The 20,978-nt window shown below is 59.5% G+C and overlaps 4 protein-coding genes across 5 annotated transcripts; 1 reads left to right on the top strand and 3 right to left on the bottom strand.

Moving 5' to 3' along the window:
- The first annotated feature begins 219 nt into the window (after positions 1–219).
- Positions 220–6,632, top strand: MATCAP1 (microtubule associated tyrosine carboxypeptidase 1). The gene is made up of 7 exons (XM_069456335.1): positions 220–897; positions 1,547–2,172; positions 2,255–2,398; positions 2,682–2,814; positions 3,747–4,052; positions 4,143–4,240; positions 5,614–6,632. Exons 2-7 carry the CDS (start codon positions 1,603–1,605, stop codon positions 5,776–5,778), a joined length of 1,416 nt encoding a protein of 471 aa, XP_069312436.1. The 5' UTR covers positions 220–897; positions 1,547–1,602; the 3' UTR covers positions 5,779–6,632.
- A 126-nt stretch (positions 6,633–6,758) lies between these two features.
- NOL3 (nucleolar protein 3) lies at positions 6,759–8,507 on the bottom strand. Its single transcript, XM_069456360.1, has 4 exons — positions 8,460–8,507; positions 8,065–8,367; positions 7,570–7,892; positions 6,759–7,469 (listed from the first exon to the last, which is right to left on the bottom strand). Exons 2-4 carry the CDS (start codon positions 8,357–8,359, stop codon positions 7,419–7,421), a joined length of 669 nt encoding a protein of 222 aa, XP_069312461.1. The 5' UTR covers positions 8,360–8,367; positions 8,460–8,507; the 3' UTR covers positions 6,759–7,418.
- Positions 8,508–11,796: 3,289 nt separating this feature from the next.
- On the bottom strand, positions 11,797–16,699 carry HSF4 (heat shock transcription factor 4). 2 transcript variants are annotated; one of them, XM_069456296.1, is made up of 13 exons: positions 16,510–16,699; positions 15,774–15,882; positions 15,559–15,686; positions 15,334–15,458; positions 15,004–15,079; positions 14,765–14,829; positions 14,156–14,258; positions 13,782–13,906; positions 13,432–13,659; positions 12,787–12,892; positions 12,622–12,687; positions 12,391–12,460; positions 11,797–12,109 (listed from the first exon to the last, which is right to left on the bottom strand). In XM_069456296.1, exons 1-13 carry the CDS (start codon positions 16,630–16,632, stop codon positions 11,958–11,960), a joined length of 1,476 nt encoding a protein of 491 aa, XP_069312397.1. In that variant the 5' UTR covers positions 16,633–16,699; the 3' UTR covers positions 11,797–11,957. The 2 variants fall into 2 exon arrangements, with proteins under 2 accessions (XP_069312397.1, XP_069312398.1); XM_069456297.1 differs by having other exon boundaries at positions 13,432–13,555; positions 13,782–13,920.
- A 567-nt stretch (positions 16,700–17,266) lies between these two features.
- On the bottom strand, positions 17,267–20,963 carry FBXL8 (F-box and leucine rich repeat protein 8). The gene is made up of 3 exons (XM_069456399.1): positions 20,917–20,963; positions 19,170–19,365; positions 17,267–18,574 (listed from the first exon to the last, which is right to left on the bottom strand). The coding sequence occupies exons 2-3, from the start codon at positions 19,319–19,321 to the stop codon at positions 17,602–17,604; spliced, it is 1,125 nt and encodes a 374-aa protein (XP_069312500.1). The 5' UTR covers positions 19,322–19,365; positions 20,917–20,963; the 3' UTR covers positions 17,267–17,601.
- Positions 20,964–20,978: the final 15 nt, after the last annotated feature.

Here is a 20,978-nt window from a genome sequence, read left to right on the forward strand (position 1 = left end):
AGGGAAGGTTTACTATTTTTTGGAGAGCGTGTTAGGGACACTTTTCTAATAACATGGTATTTATGCAGAGATTCGAGGAAAGTGAGCAAGCAATCCGTGGCATTATATGGGAGGAAAAACATTCCAGACAGAGGACACGTTCAGTTTGATATGCCTGTTAAAAAAATGTTGCATTGAAACTGGCAAGACTGGTCCAAACTATATGGATGAAGTCTTGGCTCATGTATTTAAAACCATGAAAGTGGATGAGATCACCTAGGGAGTGAGCATAAATGGAGAAGAGGAGAGAAGTTCCCATAAACAAGTCCTGGGACATTACAGTGTCAAGAGGTTGAGAGAGAGGGATGACCAGCAAGGGAAACAAAGAAGGAACAGCCAGTGAGATAGGAGAACTAAGTTTCAGTGTGTTTGGAAAGTCAAGTGGAGGGTATGTTTCCAGGTGAAGTGATTAACTGTGTCATGTGCTGCTGCTGATCAATATTAATGTCATTGGTGACCTTGATTAGATCAATTTTGATGGAGAGCAGGGGACAATAGGCTAATTAGAGTGAATTTAAGAGAGAACAGGAAAGAAGGAATTGGAGATGGGTATGGGTGACTCTCGAGTTATTGTGCTGCAACAAGGAGCAGATGGAGGGAGATGCAGTGCGGCTGTAGCCTGGCTGTAGCTGAAGTAGTGTGGGTTCAAGTTTGTTTTGTTTTTTAAGATGGAGAAATAACAGCATGTGTTTATGCTGATGGAAAGAATCCAGTAGAGAGGAAGAGACTGATGATGCAGCAGAGAGAAGAAATGCTGGAATTGCATCCCTGAGCAGGCAAGGGAGCTTGCAGGCTGGAGCCTCCAGTCAGTCTCTGGGGAGAGACTGGATTGGCCTGAGACCTGGCACAGAGTCAGGGGTGAGCACCATGACACTGGCCTCAGGTGAACACTTGGAAGATGCCTCAGATAGGGGACAGGCTTGGATTTGTTGAAGTTTCTCTCTGCTTCCCCAAAGCAGGTTCTAATTTGGATTTGAACAGATGGCTCAGAGGAGAGAGGGCATGGGGGGACTGGCACAAGCAAGGGGTGCTCAGGCATTCAAATAGACTGAGGCCAAATGGTCAGGAGGATGTGGGTGGAGCCAGGTGGGAAGGCTGGGGTGGGACTGAGAGAATGCCATGGTAGAAGGCAGCCCCAAGGACCCCTACCTATCATCCATCCTGGCAGCTGAGGCTGCACTGTACCAGCTCCCGGACTAGGTGAGGGCTGGGCACAGAGACTAGAATCATGAGTAGGGACTCAGTCCTTGCTCTCTGAGGAGCTGAGGGGATTCCAGTAACTAGGAATCATCTTCATCTAGGTGGGTATATAAAATTCTTGCATTCCCCCAGCCCAGCCTGCTTGGGTGAGCCTGCTGGAGGGAACAGACACTGCAGCCACCCAGACCCCTGGCAGCAGACCCTGGGTCTACCAAGGGCCCAGCAAGGGCTGTAGGAGCACAGGGCCTGCTGGTCCTCTGGCCACACCCACTCATGCTGGTCTCCATATGCTCTTCTGTGTCCCCAGAGGTCGACAGAGTGGGGAGTTGGAGTGACCCGGCTGGATGTGACCCCCAAGACAGAATGGTGCTGGACTCGGGGGATCAGGTGTATGAGCGGGCACCCCCCAGCCCGCCTGCCAGTCCCCCATCTCTGCACCATAGGCTGAAGCCCTCAGACCGAGATGGGCCACCACAGTACCCCTGGTCTCAGTCCCTGGCCTTGCCCCTGGCTTTGGCAGTCCCCTCAGTGCTACAGCCCCAGCCTGAGCGGCAACCCTTGTCAAAGCTGCGCTTGGGCCACCGTGGCCACATGCGTCGCAGTGAGAGTACCTACACTGTAAATATTACTGGCCAGCGAGGGTGTGGCACCCAGGGACGGGCCCCACCTGGACGAGGACGGAACCCAGGTGGGGGCAACCTGCGATCTGCAGCCTCCCTGCCTCACATTGCTAAGACTCAAAGGGATGCAGGCCATGGTGCCAGCAAGAGCCCCTGCATGTTGGTGGCCCTGCGACCAACCAACATGGACCGTGAACGGGACAAGTTCTTCCAGTCCCATTACACCTACAACCCACAGTTCGAGTACCAGGAGCCCAGGCCCACGGCTGTTCTGGAGAAGTACTGTGAGGCCTCTGGACAGTTCATCCATCAGGTTAGTCCAGCCTGCCCTCCTCACCCTGGTCCTCACCACCCAAGGGGCCTGTCCTAACCAGCTGCTGTGGCCCTGTGTGCAGGCAGTTGGCATCATTGAAGCTGTCCTGGAGAAGTTTGGCACCTATGAACACTTTGAGGCTGCCACTGGGGGCCAGCTGCTGACCAAGTGCCAGATTTGGTCCATTGTGCGCAAATACATGCAGAAGGAGGGCTGCGCTGGGGAGGTGAGCTTGCCCTACCTGCAGAGCCCCTCTTCATGCCCCAAATCCAGCTGCCTAGTGGGCCATCCCAGGCCCAGTGCCATGTCTGGCCAGCGGGTGACCCCAGACAAATCCCTGCCCCTGCCCCTGCCCAAGTAAGGTGGGAGCTGGCTCTGAGCAGGGGTCATGAAGGATGGGTGTCCTGGCCTAGTGTCCAGCCTGGCTGACCTGTGGCATCAGTAGGTCCATCTGCACACTGGCCCCAGGGCTGGTTCAGAGCATTGGCTCAGGGCATTGCCATCTGCAGGTTGTGGTGCAGCTGAGTGAGGACCTGCTGTCCCAGGCAGTGATGATGGTGGAGAACAGCCGCCCCACGCTGGCCATCAACCTGACTGGAGCCCGGCAGTATTGGTTGGAGGGCATGCTGCGGCACGAGATAGGTCAGGGTGTGGGCAGGTGGGTGGGTGGGAAGCGATGAGAGGGGGCTGGGAGCTGGAGGGGTCAGTGAGGGGTCCCAGTAACCCCCCTTTGTTTCTCCCCCTTCCCTTCGGAGGACGGGCCCTTTCCCTTCGTGAGCAGCTACCTCACAGAGGTAGGCCAGAACATGCCTGCACACTCTGGGCTCACCCTCCTCTCTTGCTCCTGTAGAGTATCTTTTTTGCTCCCCACTCCCTCTCTGATTGACAGTGGGGGTGAGGCTGGAAGGCCCCAACAGGCCAGAGGGAGAAACCCCTGAGGGTCCTACCAGCCTGGCCAACATGTGGGCCCTGCAGGGTGGGTGGAAAGCCAAATCCTGGGAATGGACTTGGCCTGAGGACACACAGTGCCTGGTTTAGTAGGGGACAGGCCAGGCTGGGAAGGAGGGCACAAGACATTAATCACTATTCCTTTCTATCTGTCCCTCCCTCCTCTTCAAGAATCCTGTTCCTTTGGGCAAGAGGTGGTTTTCGTTGGGGCATCAGCGTGACTGTCAAAATGACATGGGCACTCGGGATGTTGGGACTGGGTGGTGTGTGTGTTCCTTGTCTCTAGGAGGGCTGGGGCAATGTAAGTTTGGGAGAGTTAGCGTGTGTGTGTGTGTGTGTGTGTGTGTGTGTGTTGGAGGTGGAACCTGGATGGGTAGGGGAGGATTCCTGCATGTGAGCCTCTATGGGTCCTTGGTTCACCTGAGGAGGGTCTTAGCGCTGGCTGTCTGGGGTTGGTCTGGGGCTGGGGGAGAACTTGTGTGAGAGCCTGAGTTTGGGGCCGTGAGGATACAAGAGTCACGGGTAGAAGTCCAGCCAGAAGTCTGGCCAGGTGGAGGAGAGCACAAGCTGGGCCAGGCAGATGGGTCCCCCGGATGCCCCGCCCAGCGGCGCCTCCCTTCCCGCAGGCACCCACTACCTGCGGGGCGTGAACAACGCGCAGCAGCCGTGGCACAGCGCCGAGGGCCGGCTGCGGTACGGGCTGCGGCCCGCTAACCCCACGGAGGAGGGCCTGGCCAGCCTGCACAGCGTGCTGTTCCGCAAGCAGCCCTTCCTGTGGCGCGCCGCGCTGCTCTACTACACCATCCATCGCGCCGCGCGCATGTCCTTCCGGCAGCTCTTCCAGGACCTGGCGCGCTACGTGCAGGACGCGGACGTGCGCTGGGAGTACTGCGTGCGCGCCAAGCGCGGCCTCACCGACACCTCGAAGCCGGGTGGGCGCTCGCGAGGGGAAGGCGCCCTGGGTAGGGCGAGGGGTGGGGCTTCGCGGCGGCCCGGGGCTCACGGCCCTCCCGTGCTCCCAGGCTGCTTCAGCAAGGACCAGGTGTACCTGGACGGCATCGTGCGCATTCTGCGACACCGCCAGACCATCGATTTCCCGCTGCTGACCTCTCTGGGCAAGGTGAGAGGCTGCAGACCTTCACAGGTCCCAGCCAGCTTGCCTCCTCACCGCGGTGTTCCCTGGGCCTCTGATTGTTGCTAGACTGAGGGCTGGGTGCCAGGCCTCTCTGGGTGGGGGCAGTGTGGGTGGGGGTGAGCCCAGGAGATGCAGTGACGGTCTGGTGGCCAAAAGCAGGTGTTTGACCCAGACTGCAGGTGTGTGTAGATACTGCATCTCAAAGGACAATGGGAAAGGCCTGGGGAAGGAAGCTGGAGAAATGGCCAGGGCCCAAGTCCTGGGCACTGGCAGTTGTGCCAGGCTGAGGAAAGTGGACCTCATCCAAAACAATGGGGAGTGGGAGGAACTTTAAGCACAGTAGTGGCTCAGATGTTTGTTTGCTTTCAAAGGCTCCCTCTGGATGTTATGTGGGGGGTGGATTGGAGAGAGAGGCTAGGGAAGGGGGTACAGGGGTGAGGGGAGGAGGGCTTTCTAATCACTCCTGCAGAATTGATGGTGGCCTGGCCCAACCAGGCAGTGGCCTGCCCCAACCAGGCAGTGGCCATGCATTTGGAGAGGAAGGGACCAGCTGGAGAGCACTTCAGACAGCGGAATCCTTTTAACTCAGTGACCACTCTGAGTGGGAGGGTGAGAGTCCAGGCCCCCCTCCCCCAGAATCTCACCTGGGTGACTGTGAAGAGGGTGGGGCTGGTATAAGCTGGTATCCAGGAGGTTACTGTTGGATACTCAGGGGACAGTGTTAAAAAGGCAGTTGGGGCCGGGCGCGGTGGCTCACGCCTGTAATCCTAGCACTCTGGGAGGCCGAGGCGGGTGGATCGCTCAAGGTCAGGAGTTCGAGACCAGCCTGAGCGAGACCCCGTCTCTACTAAAAAATAGAAAGACATTATATGGACAACTAAAAATCTATATAAAAAAATTAGCCGGGCATAGTGGCGCATGCCTGTAGTCCCAGCTACTTGGGAGGCTGAGGCAGTAGGATCGCTTAAGCCGAGGAGTCTGAGGTTGCTGTGAGCTAAGCTGATGCCACGGCACTCACTCTAGCCTGGGCAACAAAGTGAGACTCTGTCTCAACAAAAAAAAAATAAAATAAAATAAAATAAAAAGGCAGTTGGATAGGCATGTTTGGAGGTGAGGGGAGAGGCTGGGCTGCAGAGCAGAGTGGGGGTATAGGGAACAGATGATACAAGAAGATGTTGAGAGGAAGAGCAAAGACCCAGGACTGAGCCTAGAGGTACGAAACATTGGGAGTGGGTCAGGAGGAGAGAGGAAGGAGTCCCAGGAGCAAAGGGCAATGTGCCACAAGTAGTAAGCTGGGACCAGCTACCTGAATGCCAGGGGACTCTGCCTGCCCCTGAGCCCCAGCTCCCTCCCTGCAGGTGTCCTATGAGGATGTGGACCACCTGCGGCCCCATGGGGTGCTGGATAATACTCGGGTGCCCCACTTCATGCAGGACTTGGCACGCTACCGGCAGCAACTAGAGCACATCATGGCCACCAACCGGCTGGATGAAGCGGAGCTGGGCCGCCTACTCCCTGACTGATGTTTTTGGGGGCTCCAGATTGGCCCCCAGAACATGAAGCTGTCTGCTCTGTGCTTCCACGGCCTGGGTGTTTCTTGGGGGCATTGGGAGGGCAGGAGGATTCCATGAGGAGGAGCGGCAATGTCAGAGGGTTCCTGTCCCTTGCTAGTCCCCCTGGGGCCTGGGGCTCAGCACGTCAGGCAAACTGAGTGGCCCTGCTGCCTCCAGCTCTCTGTTGAGCAGAGGGGAGGCCTAGGGGCACAAGGGGAATTGAGCATCGATGGGGATGGGGGAGGTTTGGGAGTAGAAATTTGTTCTTGCATGGAATGGTTTTGGGTGTCCAGGTCCTCCAGTCTCTCCCTTCCCCCACCTGGCCCCTTGGTGCTCCTTCAGCATTCGTGCTGTCTACCTCTCACTGGGTCCTGGTGGGGGTTGGGATCCCTTCTCCTGGAGTGATTGCCTAAGCCTGGGGTCTTGGCTTCACACAGGCTCAGGGGGCTGGGGTCCTGGTAGAGAGGCCCAGCTGGGCTGGGGTGCTGGGGTGGGCTTTCCAGCATTTTGCTTCTCCCCCCAAAAATGGTCATGTATTTATTCCCTATGTATGTGCTCTACTTCCTGAGGCTGGGAGGCAGCAGCTCCTGAAGGTTTGTTGGAGGGAACAGGACACTCCTGGAAGGCACTGATTTTCCTAGCCCAACTCTCATTTTACACACACACACACACACACACACACAGAGTACAGGCCTTGTGAGTGAAGCCCAAGAGCTCACCCTCCACTGGCCTCTGCTGTTCTTCTCTTCATCCACAAGCTCACAGCTGGTCTCTGGCAGAGGTTGGCCTGGCCTGGGAGCAGCCACAATCGAGCCTGAGGGGCAGGCCCCCAAGGCCCGAGCCCCTCCTGGACCAGGAGAGGTGCAGAGGTGGTTGCTGCTTCCAGTTTCACTTCAGACTCAGCTGTGCCAGTGACCCAGTGCCATTCCTACCTTGGCCTTAGTTTTCTCATCTGTAAAACTCAGAAATTGGGTTGGAAAGTTTTTATTCATTTAGCCAGCGAGTATGTATAGAGCGCCTTCTGTGTGCTAGTTACTAACTGGTCAGGACCTTCACTGAGCTCCCAGTCTGGAGGGAAGCCAGACAATTAAAACAGTAATGACACTGATGTGTGTGGCCTCTGTTTACCCAAGGTCCCTTCCCATTCATTCCCCTTTTCTAATCTCACTTCTCAAGGCTGTGAGCTCTAAGTCCGCCCTAAGTGGAGAAAAGCCAGCCCTCCCTTGCTCAGTGCATCAAGCCCAGGGGCTTCCATGGAGTTGGGCAAGTGCCTACACAGGCCCCCAGATGGCTCCTAAGAGGAAAGCGCAGTGTAGCAGGTGTCAGGCTCTTGTCCTATTAGGGGCCCTTGTTCTGGGGTCTCCAGGGTGCAGCTTGGGTTACTGGGGGAAATAGGGCTGAGGACTGGGTGGTGGGTGTGGGGGGCACAGGGCTGCTCAAGTCACGGGGACTCAGAGGCAGGCGCGCACCCTAAGTTCCTGGGCAAACAGCCAGAATCGTGGAGAGAGCCCAGGCCCAGGCGGACCCTCCGGAGTTTATTCACTTCCAGCGGTACTGGGCTGGACGAAGCCTCGGTGGCATCCCATCCAGCTCCAGCAGGATACCAGGTCCTATCCAGCTTGGGCAGGGAAGAGCCGGTCAGCGTTCTGGTCTTCAGGAATCTAGAGATAATGGGGGCGGTGGTCAGTGAGGTGGAGCCCACTCTCCGCTTCCCAGGCCATGTCCTCCCGCCAAACCCGCATGGGATTTGGGCAGGCTCACACCTTCGGACTCGTCCCCCTCCTCGAAGTCAGGCTCGGCCTCGGGCTCAGGCTCCGGTTCTGGTTCTGGTTCCGCCTCTGGCTCTGGTTCCGGATCCATCTGGGGCTCCGGCTCCGGCTCAGCCCCTTCAGAGGCCTCAGCTTCCGGTTCTGGCTCTGGCTCGTCTGGGGTCCCGGATTGCACCGCCTCAGAGCCCTCAGGGCCCCCGGCCTCGTTGTCTGTGTCTGAAGCTCTGGGCAGCCAGGGGCATGCGGTCCCCGAGCCAGGTGCCTCGGGCGTCCAATGGCCTGGGCACGGAGGGTCATAGCTACGGTCCCGGTAGCCTGCGGAGGAAGTGGGAGTGACTCAGGCTCAATTTACCCATCTGCGGTTCCCTCCCCACACACCGGCCTAGCTCTTGGGGAGGCGACTTCGCCTCCCTCTACTTAGCCTTTGCTCCCCCCCCAGGCACGCCCCGCTCCCACCTAGGCCCCGCCCCGCCCCGCCCGCGCTCACCCGGGCCCACGTGCTGCCAGTCCCAGGCGGGGTCCGGCGCGCGCACCGTATGCTGAGCACAGCGCAGCAGCTCCTGGCAAGCGGCCTCGCCCTTGCTCTGCACCAGCAGCAGCAGGCGGCGCACCCTGCGCTCCGCATCAGGCAGTGCATCCAACGCCTCGTACTCAGGCCCGGTGAGCACGCCCCGCGCCAGCAGCGCGTCCAGCAGCAGCCCCGAGTCCGCCTGAAGCGTCTCCACCAGGCGCTTCCGCTCGCGGTCGATTGTCTCTGACGGCCGCTCCTGCGAGTTGCCCATGGTCAGGGCTGCACGGGGGAGGGGGATAGAAGTAGCAGGGGGCTGGAGCCACTCTCTCCCAGGGCCCCAGCGAACACCCGTGGCTGAGGTCTAAGTTCACCTTGACCCCAGTCGGCACCGCAGCACAGGATCTGGAGGCCTCCGCACAGAACTGCTGTCCTCTTGCCCCTCCGACCGCTTCTGTCCTGTCTCCTCAGGCTCCTCCTTCTATCCCTAAACGTCAGCTGTGGCTCTCTCCCCTACGCGCTACCCTAGGACTGCCATCTACTCCCTGACTGCTCTCCCCAACCAGCAAATCCCGAGACCGGTTCAGACCTAGTTTATCCAAACTAACTTCTTTTTCTTTCTCAAATCTGCTTCCTTAGCCTCACCGTGCAGAAAAACTAGGATTGATCCTGATACCCCGCACCCAGCTTGCCCTCAAGTCCTTTCCAGCCTGTCTGTGAGTGTTTCTCTCACCATCCTCACCACTGACTTTAATCTTTTACCTCCTGCCTGGAGCCTGCAAAGCCCCAGATCAGGGCTTCCTGCCGCCCCACTCTGCCCTCTAGTCCCCTCTGTACCCAGAGCACAGCACTGAGAGTCTTCCCCTGTTCCTTTCTCCTTGCCCTAACCCTGAGATCCAACTTTCCACTATGAGCCCCAACCCTGCACCTCTCACCAACAGCAGTACTATGTTGCAACCCCAGCCTGGTCTCATGGCTTTTCCTGGTTCCATGATACTTCAGCAGAGGTACCTGAATCTTTCTGAGTCCTGGCTCTGACCAAGACCTGACATCACCTGAGACCAGCTGTAACCCTGCTGACCTGTGGATGACTTAACAGCCATCTCTTGCTTTATCTTGAAGTACCCGGGGTCTAGCTCATAAAAGCTACTAACACATGCTTGCCAATCTTTTTACTGTTTTTTGTTGTTGTTAACCAAGAAAAAGAATTTATGTCTTCCATTTATGGAAGCTGAGAGGTCCAAGGTAGAGGGGTCACATCTGGTGGGAGCTTTCTTGCTGGTGGGGACTCTCTGCAGAGTTCCCCAGTGCAGCAGTGGACGTCACCTGATCTGTTTTTCCTCCATTAATTTCCCCATTTTGAGAGACTGTCTTCACCAAACAGCAGTATTAGGTAGAATATAATCTGTTTTGTCCATTTATTACCAACCAAGGATCATGGACCATCCCCTTGGGTGGCCTGACCAGCCAGCAAGACCCCCAGCCTCAGGAGGCAAAGAGGTCAGGCCTTGGACCACTCCCTCCCTCAGCACACTCCCCTGCCTCAGCCTTGTTCACACAGCATCCGCCCCCAGCCTCCTCTTCCCTTTGGCGTCCCTCTGCCTCCTAAGCTGGCCCTAGGAGGTGGGCCTGCTCTGAGACAGAGCATTTGGTCCTAGCACCCATCCTGCCCCCTAGAGAGCTCAGTACCCCCCCACCCTACCTGTGTCACTTCACACCCCCAGCCTCTCCCCCCATATTGAAGTGTCAGCCCTTCTCCCAGGCCACTAATCAGAGACCAGGACTACCCTCTGTCCCTCCGTCTCCCTTTGTGTCCCATCTGTGACAAGTACTGCTTCCCTACCTCTCAGTGAATCTCCATGAGCTCCTGCCTCTTAAGCTCACTGTTGTCACATATGTTCTGTAACAGTCCCTCTGAGTACCTCTGAGTCCCATCCCACCACGCCCATGGCATAGTGACTTTGACAAGTCTCTGGAGTAGGATTTACTGTACCCATTTTACAGAAGAGGAGACAGGCTCACAGAGACCAAGTGGTAGAACTGGAATCTAGCTTGCTCCAGCTTGAATTACAAGGGAGTCTCCCCTGTCTAGCAGAATGTCAGTCCTAACCACCCATCTATCTCTCGCCCCACCCCTACTGCCCATCAGAGAGAACCCAAACTATCTGGTCTGATAACTCCAGCCACATCTCACTACCCTGGATAGCAGGCTCTTCCCCACTTCGCTCCACCACTCAGTGCCGTGGGAACTACATGTGCCCGTGGCCCCTCAGAGCCTTTGTTGATGCTGTTCTCTAAGCCTAGAATACTCTTCCCCTGCCTCCACTGTGTGGACCCGTCCTCCACAGTCAAATGTTCCCTTGTCCACACCAATGCCTAAGTGTCCACACAGCAGGTGGTTCCTTCCTCTGTGCACCCCAGTGAACAACGTATACCCTCACTACTGCGTTATCCGGCATCACTGCACTGTGTTTGCGGACCCTCTGCTCTCCAGCTAAGTCTGCCAGAGAGTGCCCCTCCAGTCATTGGGCACAGGAAGAGAGAGGGGGACAGCACCTACTATGGACAGACGCAGAGGGAAAAGGCACAGATTGGATTGGCCCCTCTATGCCCCTCACTCCTGCCATTACCCTAAGTCCTGCCCTTTGTCCTGTCTGGCGGGGAGAGACCCCGGCTGGCCAGGGCCTTCCCTTTGAGGCTCTCATAGCTAAGGTGAACACCGAACTTATGTCCCGGCCAGTCCTTCAAGGGCCACAGGCCAGATTCTTCCAAGAGAGCCAGGTGGCGAAGTGTGAAGCAGGGTCCCGGCCCCTATCCCCACCTCGCTGCGCGGGCTCTCTTGCCCGGGAGCGAGGGTCGTGGGAAACTGCGGAAGCCTTTGCGCATGTGCGACCGCCTGGCCACCCTCCCCTCCTCTCCACCCGGTCCCAGAGCTTGAGAGTCCTGCGGAAGGGCGGGGCTCACAGACCTCCGAGCGTGGCTGCTGGTGGCGGGGCGCTGATTCTGCCCAATCTCGGTTTCCCTTCCCTCCCCCAGTCGGGTGGAGTGGGGCTCCGGGTTCGGCCCGTTTCGGGCGGCCCGGCTTACGGGTCGAGCCTCGGTGGGGCGGGAGATGACGGTGCAGAAAGGGCCTGGCGTGGTGGGGGTGGATGCAGCAGCTGCGACAGGGGCGGGGCAGCCAGGCCTGCCGGGAATGGGGGTGGGGGTGGGGATGCGGGTGGGGGTTCTTCCCGGGGCACTGGGAGCCAGGCCACGGAGGCCGTGCGCTGGCTGGGGACGAGCACGTAGGCCGCTTCCCTCCCCACCCGGGGTGCACCCAGCGATGAGTCAGGGAGGGGGCAGTCCGGCCCGCGGCGCTACAAGTCCAGCACCCACTCTGGGCCTGCCAATTCCAAGGCGCTTTACATCTGTCCTCTGGTCCACCCATCCTCTTTGCCTGTCACAGATGAGGCTCAGAGAAGGGAAGCAACTTACCCAGGATCACAGAGCGCATGAATCGCGGAGCTGGGTGTGACCCAGAGGCCCCCCGCTTCCCAGAGGTTGCAATGGCCACTCTCCAGCCCTAGATCCGGGCCTCCCCAAGCACCTCCACTCTCTAGGGGTTCTGCTATTAAAGCCCTAGAATCCGGTCCCTTCTACAGATCCAAAATCGCCCACCACCCATGACTCCTGTGATTCCTGGTCGATAAAGAAAAGAGACCAGAAACACAGAAAAAAATGCAGTTTATGTGCAAGGTTCGTCGGGGTAATGGAGGGAGGCTGTTGAGTAGTGGGGGCTTCTCTCACCCCCCGCCAGGGGGCGCCAGGAAGCCAAGAAGAGTGTGCGCCGCGGAAAGATTCCTCTGCCTGGCTGGCTTCAGAGGCCTGCGGTCTCAGGGGGAGGGACTGGCTGCCGGGCCCAAGTAGGAGGCCCGGCTCTCAGGGGCGCTGTAAATGGTTAAAGCCCCAGGCAAGCCAAGGGCTGGACCTCCCAAAGCAGCCTGGACATCCAGCAGGAGTGGGGCCCCGAGCGTGGGGTCCTTCCCTAGGAGAAATGGGGCTGTGCTCAGCAGAGAGGAAAGGGTCCCCCTCCTTTCTTTAGGGAAGGAGAGCCCTGCCCGCCTGCCTTCTGCTCAGGCTGAAACATCCATTGCATTCTCAACCTCCCCACTCTCAGCCAATGGTGAGGGGATGGGTGGCGCAAAGTAGCACTCTACAGGGCAGTGAACTCAGGGGATGTCGCTGCAAAACACAAGGTGCCCAGCCCACACAATCAAGGTAGCTCAGCCCAGGCAGGGCCTCCTCCTCAATCACTGCAACCATTACCTGGGCCTGGAGAATTTAACCCCTTGACTGCCAGCTCAGGCTCACCCCTCTCTGGAACCAAGGGCTGCATCTGTGTGAGAGAACCCCAGGAAGCAGCTGGGGAGGGGGCCAAGGAGCTGAGAGAACCACTGGGGCAGTCCTCAGACATGGCTCTGGCTCACAGAGAACAGCCATGGACTGAAGTCTTGGTTCAGCAACCCCAGGTCCTGCCCTCCTCCACCCTCTTCTTACCAGGGACAGCTCCATGTCCAAGTCCATCAGGGTCCATTCTCGCCCTTGGAGGCTGGGGCCCAGCACCTAAGGAGAGCTCGCGGTCAATGATGCCCTCCCCAGGCTGCACGGACAGCTGGACCCCACCAGCTCTCCTGCCCGTGGCCCAGTGGAAGGGGTACTCACATCCAGGGGCCCTGCAGGCTCCACGCTTTCTGGTGCGGGCCGAAGCAGCAGTGGAGGCAGCAGACTGTCTGGGCTTCGGTCCCCCCTCTCTAGGCCCAGAGGCCCCCTGTGCACAGAGAGGTGCTGTTGGCCTGCAGTGCCCATCCTACATGAGGTTTCCAAGGGACGGGGATGTATCAGGATTGAAATCCCCCAACATGTAGAAAATATTAGAAGAGGACTCCCCTACCCCCATAAGGGACACTTAGAGAGTGCCCTTGCTTCCTAGCTGGGACCTGAGATTTTGGTTGTGGATCTGGAGTCTTGAGACATGCCTCCTCCCTACGCAAGTGTCAATACCAGTGGTTCTTAATCTATTGTGTACTTTACAGTCAACCCAGTGAACCTGTTTATAAAATGTAGATTCCTGAGCTTTTCCACAGAGATGCTGACCTGACTGGGAGTTTCTACTTTCCAGGGGACTCTGACACTGGTGTTCCATAGAGCACATGCTGAGATCAGGTCAGTGTCACAGACTCAAGTACCCGGTCTCCCCCTCAGCCACTATGGGGCAGACACAGCTAGGAAGTGTTGTGGGCTGGCAAGTGCTGGTCTATCTGCAAAAAGGGCCCACAGGGTTCATGGTCAGGAAAGAGCTCTGCTCACCTGTCAGCTATCTCCCTGGGATCCCTTGGCTCAGGCTGTTGGACACTCCTGGGCCCCTCGGGGCTGAAGCTCCCTTTCCCTTCCAGGATGGCCTGCACCACAGCCACAGGCAGCGGTGGGGGGGCTGTCACGCAGAAGTCACACTCGTTTGGGGCCAGGGCCAGCCCGGCCTCGCCATCCCCCCCTGGACTGGCCGGCTCTTCTTTGAGCAGTGCCAGGCCCTTCTCCCTGCACCGGAGAAAAGCTTCAACCAGACCCTGACACTGACTTCTCCCCCTACCCCCACAGCCATCTGGGCTGCCTGGCCCTCCCCCTCAGGCTCCCCAGAGGGCAGCCCCTGTCCCCCTTACCTCCTGCCACCACTGGAGGGAGAAAGCCTGGTCCCTTCAGGGGATGGGGAATCTTCTGGGATGTCAGAGATGATGGGGCCCCTGGCCCTGTGAGAGCTGAGGCCCAAGGTCGTCTCTGGGAGGGGCTGTAAGTAGAAGGCTAAGCCCAGCCCTTGGCCTCTAGGCACAGGGAGAGCCAGAACCCAACCCACGCCCATGTGGACCAGGTCTAAGAGAGGAGGTTTGAGGGAAGAGGCTCAGTCCACATTGGGGAGCCTGGGTCTGGTCAAGGGGAAGGCTGACTTCCATCCTTCCTTCTTTTAGGGGAATGGGGAGAAGGAATAGGCTCTCCATGGGCCCAGCGATGCCCTGGGGAAGGGGTAAGAAAAACCTACCGACTGGATAAAGTAGGGGTCCTGCAGGAGGGCACCAGGTAGGGGGCAGGCATTGAATTTGGCAGGTGCTGGGCATGCGCTCCCTTCGTCCAGCATCAGGGACCTATGCAGGGTGACCAGGGCACAGGCAGGATCAGCCCCCATGCCCCTCAGCCTGCACTTCCCTCCCTCCCTCAGGCCCCAGCAGCCAAGTCAGCAGAGCTGAGGCCTGTTGCCAGGGCATCAGTCACATGCTGGAGGTGGAAGGGGCTCCCCCCAGAGATGGGGGCCCTTTGGGGGTAGAGAGGTGAGGGAGGGAGCATGGTTTGAGCCCCAGGCCCTCAGCTGTTGGGAAGCGTTGGGGGCAGGGGGGAGGAGCTGCTGGGGTGGGAATTTGGGGATAAGGTCCTGGAACAGGAGGATCTGGGGGGGGGGTACCTGGTGGTGGAGTTCAGGGGAGAGGGGGGCGGTCCTAGATGGAGTGAGGGAGCCTGCAGCGCAGGGAGAGCAATGAGGATTCCTGGTGAAGGAGTTTCTGGAGGAGAAGGGGTCCCAGCCAGGGGACCTCTGTGGGGGAGGGTCTGGGATATGGGGAAGTGGGTGTGAGCACCCCTGGGCTGTCTCACTCACAGCTTCCTCTTGGCTCCGGCACTGTTGGGCCCCGCCTGAAGTGGCCCAAAGAGACACTGGATCAGCTGAAGAGAGAAAGCAAAGGGCTAATTCATACTTTGGGCCTTGCCTACATCCTAGCAAGGCACTTCCGGGTGGGTTTGGTGGGGGGGGGGGGCTCAGGTGGGCGCTGGGGGCCTGGGCGGAGGGGTGGGGTGTGGAGAAGCTGGAGGGAGAAGCAAGCAGTGGGCGAGAAACACCTTGCCGATGATCCGGTGCTGCTGACCGTGGCTCTGCCGAAGAGTCACCACCTCCCGCCACAAGATCTCGTTCTGCCTAGGGGAAAGGGTGGGAGGGTGCTGAGGCATCTGAGAGGTCTCCCGGTCACCGCCCCCCACAGAATGCCGGGGACACACACGACCACCCCATGATCATCCAACCTATAGAGACCAGGGTTCCACGGCTCGGCCCATTTGTCTGGATGGGGACGCTGAGGCCCGAGGGCGGAAGGGGCTGACCAGAACCGCCAGGCGGCCGGCACCCTATCACCCCGAACCGCCCCCCGCCCCGCCTTCCCGCGCCCCTCGTACTGCCTGAGCTCCCGCAGCCGCGCCTCGGTGCTCTCCTGTACGCCCCGCAAAGCCTGCACCTCGCCCAGCAGCCGGCCCAGGTCCTCCGGGCGCCAGCGGCCGTCGTCGCCCCGCAACGCGGGCACCTGCGGGTGGGAGGCACTGTCGGGACAGGGTCGCACAGAACAGGGCAGGCGGTCCCAACACCGCTACTCGAGTTTGTTCCTTCCCTCAGGCCGCGCACACCTTGCGTCGCACGCGCTCCAGGAGCTGCTCGCGGCCGCGCACGAAGCTCGGGTGCTGGAACTCGACGTGGTCGCGCTCTGGCCTGAGCAGGCCGCCCTGCTCGATGCTCACCACCTTCCGAAAACCGTCTGGGGAGCGGGGCGCAGGGGCGTGAGTCGCCCCATCCCCAGCACCAAGTCACCCACACCCGCTCCCCGCCGGCCCTGAGGACTCACACATGTTGAGTTGGCGCACGAAGCTCGCCATGTTGCTGTGCTTGAAATACTGGGGCAGCACTTCCTTGGCGAAGCGGCTCTGGTCGCTGACGAGGAAACTGGTCCCGCTCTACCGAGAATGCCGCCCGCCCACCGTGCAGGCGGAGACCAGACGCCGTGAGCGGTGTCCGCCCACGGCCAGGCCCGCGCTCTGGCGCGCGCACACACACTCACACTCACTCTGGGGGGTCGGCTTGTCGCTTATCTCCATATGGGACGAGGCCAGGCCAGAACCAGATCTGAGGCCTAGCCTGGGGCGACCACAGTGAGTCCCTACCCCCAGCTGGACCCACACTCGGTACTGGGTTCTCCGAAAGGAGGAGCAGAGGCGGACCCGGGTTCCAGCCTGGGACGAGTCCCAGACCCGCGATGAGACCCTGAGCTGGAGCCAAACCAGCCCTTTCCTTCTCCTGGCCTCTGTTTTCCGATCTGTGAGATGGGGTGGAGTGGGATCTCAATGACCTTGAGGGATTCCCTCAGGCTCTGGGCGTCCAGGGGGCTCCTAACCCTTCCTCGGCGGCAGAGGAAGTAGCCTCACCCCCATGTCGAACACCCTCTCCAAGGTAAACTACCCTGGATGGCTGCATGGGGGTGCCACAGCCCAGTCCCAAGCGGGGGTTGGGTGGGCATGGATGTTCACTGACGTGAGGGACCCCGGGGAGGACCACTGGGAGAGTCAAGGGGCCCCAGCCCTCACCGGGCTCCAGCGGATCAGGTGGTCGGTGCCTGGGTCGCCCACCAGCGCCCATAGCTTGCCGAGGAAGGCAGGCACGGGGCTGGGGCCTGGCTCCGTAGGCAGCGCGGCTGGCGCTTCCTGCATGGTGCAGTCTCGGCCCGGCTCAGCCCTCGGGCCCGGCCGCTGCGGGCTGGTCAAAGCGGCGGAAAGTGCTGCGTTTGCCGCCCGCTGGGTCCTACTCCGCCCCCGGGCGCCGGGTCAGGCGGGGGCCACGTGCGAACCCGCGGGGCGGGGCTCGGACAGCGGCCGTGGCAACAGCAGACAGAAAGGGCTGGCTGGATCCGATGTGTGCGGAGTGGAGGGAGACCTGAGTTCGAGTCCCACCTTTCTCAGTCTATTTCCTCCTTTGTTTTTCGGGAGAAATCGTCCGTGTGCACCCTGGTGTGGACTGGGAAAGTCTTACAGGGCGATGACCGTGGGCACAGTGAAGCCCCAGGTAGGGCAGGAGGATAGGATGAGGCCGGCAGGGAAGCTTGCCCCCTTACCGCCGAATCCGGGAACGTAGTCTTTCCAAGGGTGGGGAGTGCCCCACCCCTCTCTCCCCGCCCCCACCCCCCACCCCCGCAGCCTCATCAGTACAACAGACCTTGAAGAGACCTCCCACCTCTGCCAGGATGGCTCGTCTGTCTTCAGTGTGTTCCCCGTCCTCCCGCTTCAGAGCTGACCCCGCTTTTCACAGGACACAGAGACACTCTGCAGGATTTGTTTATTTCACACTCATCCCTGATGCCCAGCCCGCACCTGTGCCCTCCCTGCCCCCGCGCCGGGCCGCGGAGCTGGCGCAGAGTCCGCCGAGTGGTGGAGGTCGGAGGGAGCACAGTATGGTCAGGGCCGTGACCCAGCGGGCTGGCGGGGGTCTGTAGAGGTTGCGAACATTGAGTGGACTCAGGGCGCCCCGGACTGGTCCTGATTCCATCCCACAGTTCCCAATCCCAGGGAGGCACAGGAGCCAACAATCCCGAAGAAAGGGGCTAGCAGTTGGGGCGGCCTGGGCACCCGCATCTCGCGTCTCAGAGGCCTCACGTCTGCGGGGGGAGGGGAAGGGCTGCCTGATCACGCCACGAGCGTGGGCCGCCAGGGATGGGGCTCGCGCGTCAGTTTGAGCGTGTAGGTGCGCAGGCGCGGGCAGTGCGCGCGGAAGGCGTCCCGCACGGACGAGCTCACCACGCAGAAGCAGTGCACCTCTCGCAAGTCCGCGCAGCGCGCCGCCAGCTCCTCCAGAGCCGCGTCCAGCTCGGCGGAAGCGGCGGCGCGCACCTCGAGCGCGCGCAGGGTTGTGGCATAGTGGCGCGCCGCGAAGCGAACTGGGCCTACGGTGTCGCCGGAGACATTGAGGCGCAGCGCAGCCACGGGCACTGCTGGCTGCAGGACGCGCGTCACGCTTTCGTCTGGCAGCGCAGGCTCTAGCTCCAGCTCCACGGCCAGCCCAGGGTGACGGCGGCGCAAGTCGGTCCAGGCTTCATTGGGCAGGGGGGACGCGCGTGCATCCTCAGGGCACGCGCACCGCAGGGCCAGGAGCACTAAAGGCGCGCGGTCTGGCGCGGCCAGCACCTCCAGGGCGGCGCGCGACAGACTGGCTAGGTGCAGGCCGAGGGCGCGCAGGCATGGGCAGGCCTCCAATAGCTTGAGCACCGAGCCGGGTCCCACGCTGCCAACCAGGGTACCATTGTCCAGAAAAAGGCTGTGGAGCTCGGGGCAGTTGCTAGCTGCCTGCAGCACCAGCGCGTCGTCCAGCGTGAAGGGCAAGCGCCGCAGGTCGAGGTGGCGCAGCTGGCGGGCGGCCCCGCAGACAGCATGCACAGCATCCAGGACGTCGCGGCCCGCGTCGAAGAGCGGCTTTTCTCCACGGCACTCCAGGCGCAGGGCTCGAAGCCCCGGGGTACGGCCCGCCAGCGCCATCAGCAGCTCAGTGGCTGTCTGGCGACTTGCCTTCCTGGATGGTTCAAATTCCAGCCGTAGGTTGTGAACATGGTCCAAGCAGTCGGACATATGTGGTGGCAGCATATCTTCCCTCTCACAGTCGCAACTTGAGTTAGAGCGGGGTAAAAAGGCATTGGCGGTGTCCCCGCAACCCGGAGAGAATCTTCTACCCACCCCTCAGCTGGGGTTCCAGCTGCCATCCCACTTCCTGCCCCGCCTCCAGACCCTGCCTGTTGACCCAAGGCAGCTGCTAGTAGTGGGAGGGAACTCCCAGCCTATCTCTTTAGAAGACTTCAGTTGAAATCCTGGTGTGGAAAGCCAATGATACTTTAGGAACTGGACTTTCTCATCGGCCTCTAAGGACTCAAGGCCTGGCCTCTGTTCTGCTAAGTTCAAATTCTGCTTCTGCCACTCCCTAGCTTACCGACCTGTGGGAGGTGATTAATCTCTCTGCCTCAGTTTCTTATCTGTGCATTAGAGATAATAATACTACCAACCGCACAGGGTTTTTGTGAGGATTAAATGAGTTAATAGAGATAAGGCACTTAAAAACAATGGTTGGTACATGGTAGGTGGTCAATAAATGTTAGTAATTATATTTGTCAACGTGGGACAATCACTGAATCTTCTGAACCCCCAGCTCCACAGAGAGACCAAGGAGGGCAGTGGAGGAAGGAGGCAAGGGGGAGGAGCAGGCTCACCTGATGTTGGTGTCCTGCCACACAGCGCTGCAGGTGGCAGCAGCGGCCCAGGCCCTGCAGACCCTGGCAGCTGCAGCACGGTCCCTCAAGGGCAGGTATCGAAAGATGAACACTAGCATCTCCTCTGGAAGTTGCCCTCTAGGCTCAGCCATGGCCCAGCTTGGGTGGGGGCTCCGAGCCTCCCAAGAGCTCTGGCCTGGAGAGAGAAGGTTGTCCCTGGGCTCAGGAAGACCCACAGTGTTGAGGGAACACTGGAGCCTAGGTGTACAAATGCTTGTGTCCTAGGAGCTGCTATATTCGTTTATAGAGCCCAGCGCAAAATGACAATGTAGGAGACCCCTGTTCACAACATTATTAAGAATTTCAAGACAGTGACAGCAGACCTTTTAATCAAGTATGAGGCCATGCATGGGGCCCTAGCCGACTGCACAGGTCTCAGGCCCATGAAGTCGGCCCTGGATGCCAAAGGGTTTCTGGTTCTCCTTTAAATTACTTTCTCACCTGTTGAAGGAATCCACATTTTATGCTCTGTTATAAGGAATGGCAACCACCGCCTATGTGGAAGGTTGCAAACGTCTTCCCTGGGACGGCTGGCAGGTGGCTGCAGAGGCCCTGGCTTGCGACAACCCCTCCACCCCACCAGCTCAAAGAGCCCATCTCCCCCTATCTCCTTACATACACTCAGAGCCGGCCAGCCCGGATCGCTGAGCTGCTTCCTGCCCAACTTCGACCCTAAGGATCAGTAAAGGACTGGGCCCAAGTGTGAAACTGAGAGCCTCTCAGATGGCGCGGGCCATCAGAATACCTAGACATTGATCACGATACAGATTTCACGGCCCCACGTATTAAACCAGGCTCTCTGGAAAGGTTAATGTCGAGGAATCTGCATTTCAGCAAGCACCAGGTGACTCCACAGGCTCTAAGTTGAAAAACTCCATTCTAACCCCGCCAGTTACTAGAGAGTGACTACAGGGTTAAAAAGGCGGGAGCGTTAGTGAAGACTTAATCGTCAGCGACCACGAGCCAATCAGGAAGGGGGGCGCAGGCGGGCACAGCTGGATCCGCCCAAAGAGGGGCGATTCCTTCCCTGCCTCCGCCTGGCCCGGGGTAAGTCCCAGGTGTTTCCTAAGACAGCCCCACAGGATGAGGAAAAGCTTGGGGTTCTGGGGCCTGAGGGCTCTGGCGCCCGAGGGGCTCAAGGTTCAAGTTCTCACCTTGGCCCTTGAGCAGCCCTGGCTCCCGCTGGGCAATTTAGATCGGGCTGGAACTCTGCAGACCTACCCTGGAGCGCAGCTTTTAGGGAGGGATGGGGTTGTGGGAAACTGCGTCCTCTTTGAAGCTGACAATTTTGTTTTAAGGTGCCCGAACCTTTCCGTACACATTTCACGCCACTAGCCAGTTAATTTTCCCAATCTTCCAGGCTAACGGTCTCTCCTGGAATTTGTTCCACGTGTTTCCTGGGACTTCCGATACCCTGGGCCGAGCTGGTACCTCGGATCTACTGGCACCTGGTTTTGAGTGCCCGGGAGTAGCAGAGATCAGAGATCGTCAAGCAGATCTCCAGGGAGCACCAGAAAATTCTGGTCTCCAGGGGGCGCCCTCTTGTTGACCCGTCCGTTCCCCGCTGGAGGAAGCCTGGCAGCTCTCACTCTGAGGTCCTCCGGCCTCTTAAGAACCGCAAAGTCCCCACAGTCCCGTCCCGAGGGCAGTTCTTCCTGCCGTCTAACCTTGGGCGCCAGTGTCTTACCTGCTTTAGCGGACCAGGTGGGGTTTGCCCGGGGCTGGGGACTGGCCGCTGAGGGCAGGGGG

This window comes from Eulemur rufifrons, chromosome 23 (assembly GCF_041146395.1).
Source record: "Eulemur rufifrons isolate Redbay chromosome 23, OSU_ERuf_1, whole genome shotgun sequence".
In the NCBI taxonomy this organism is placed as follows: domain Eukaryota; kingdom Metazoa; phylum Chordata; class Mammalia; order Primates; family Lemuridae; genus Eulemur; species Eulemur rufifrons.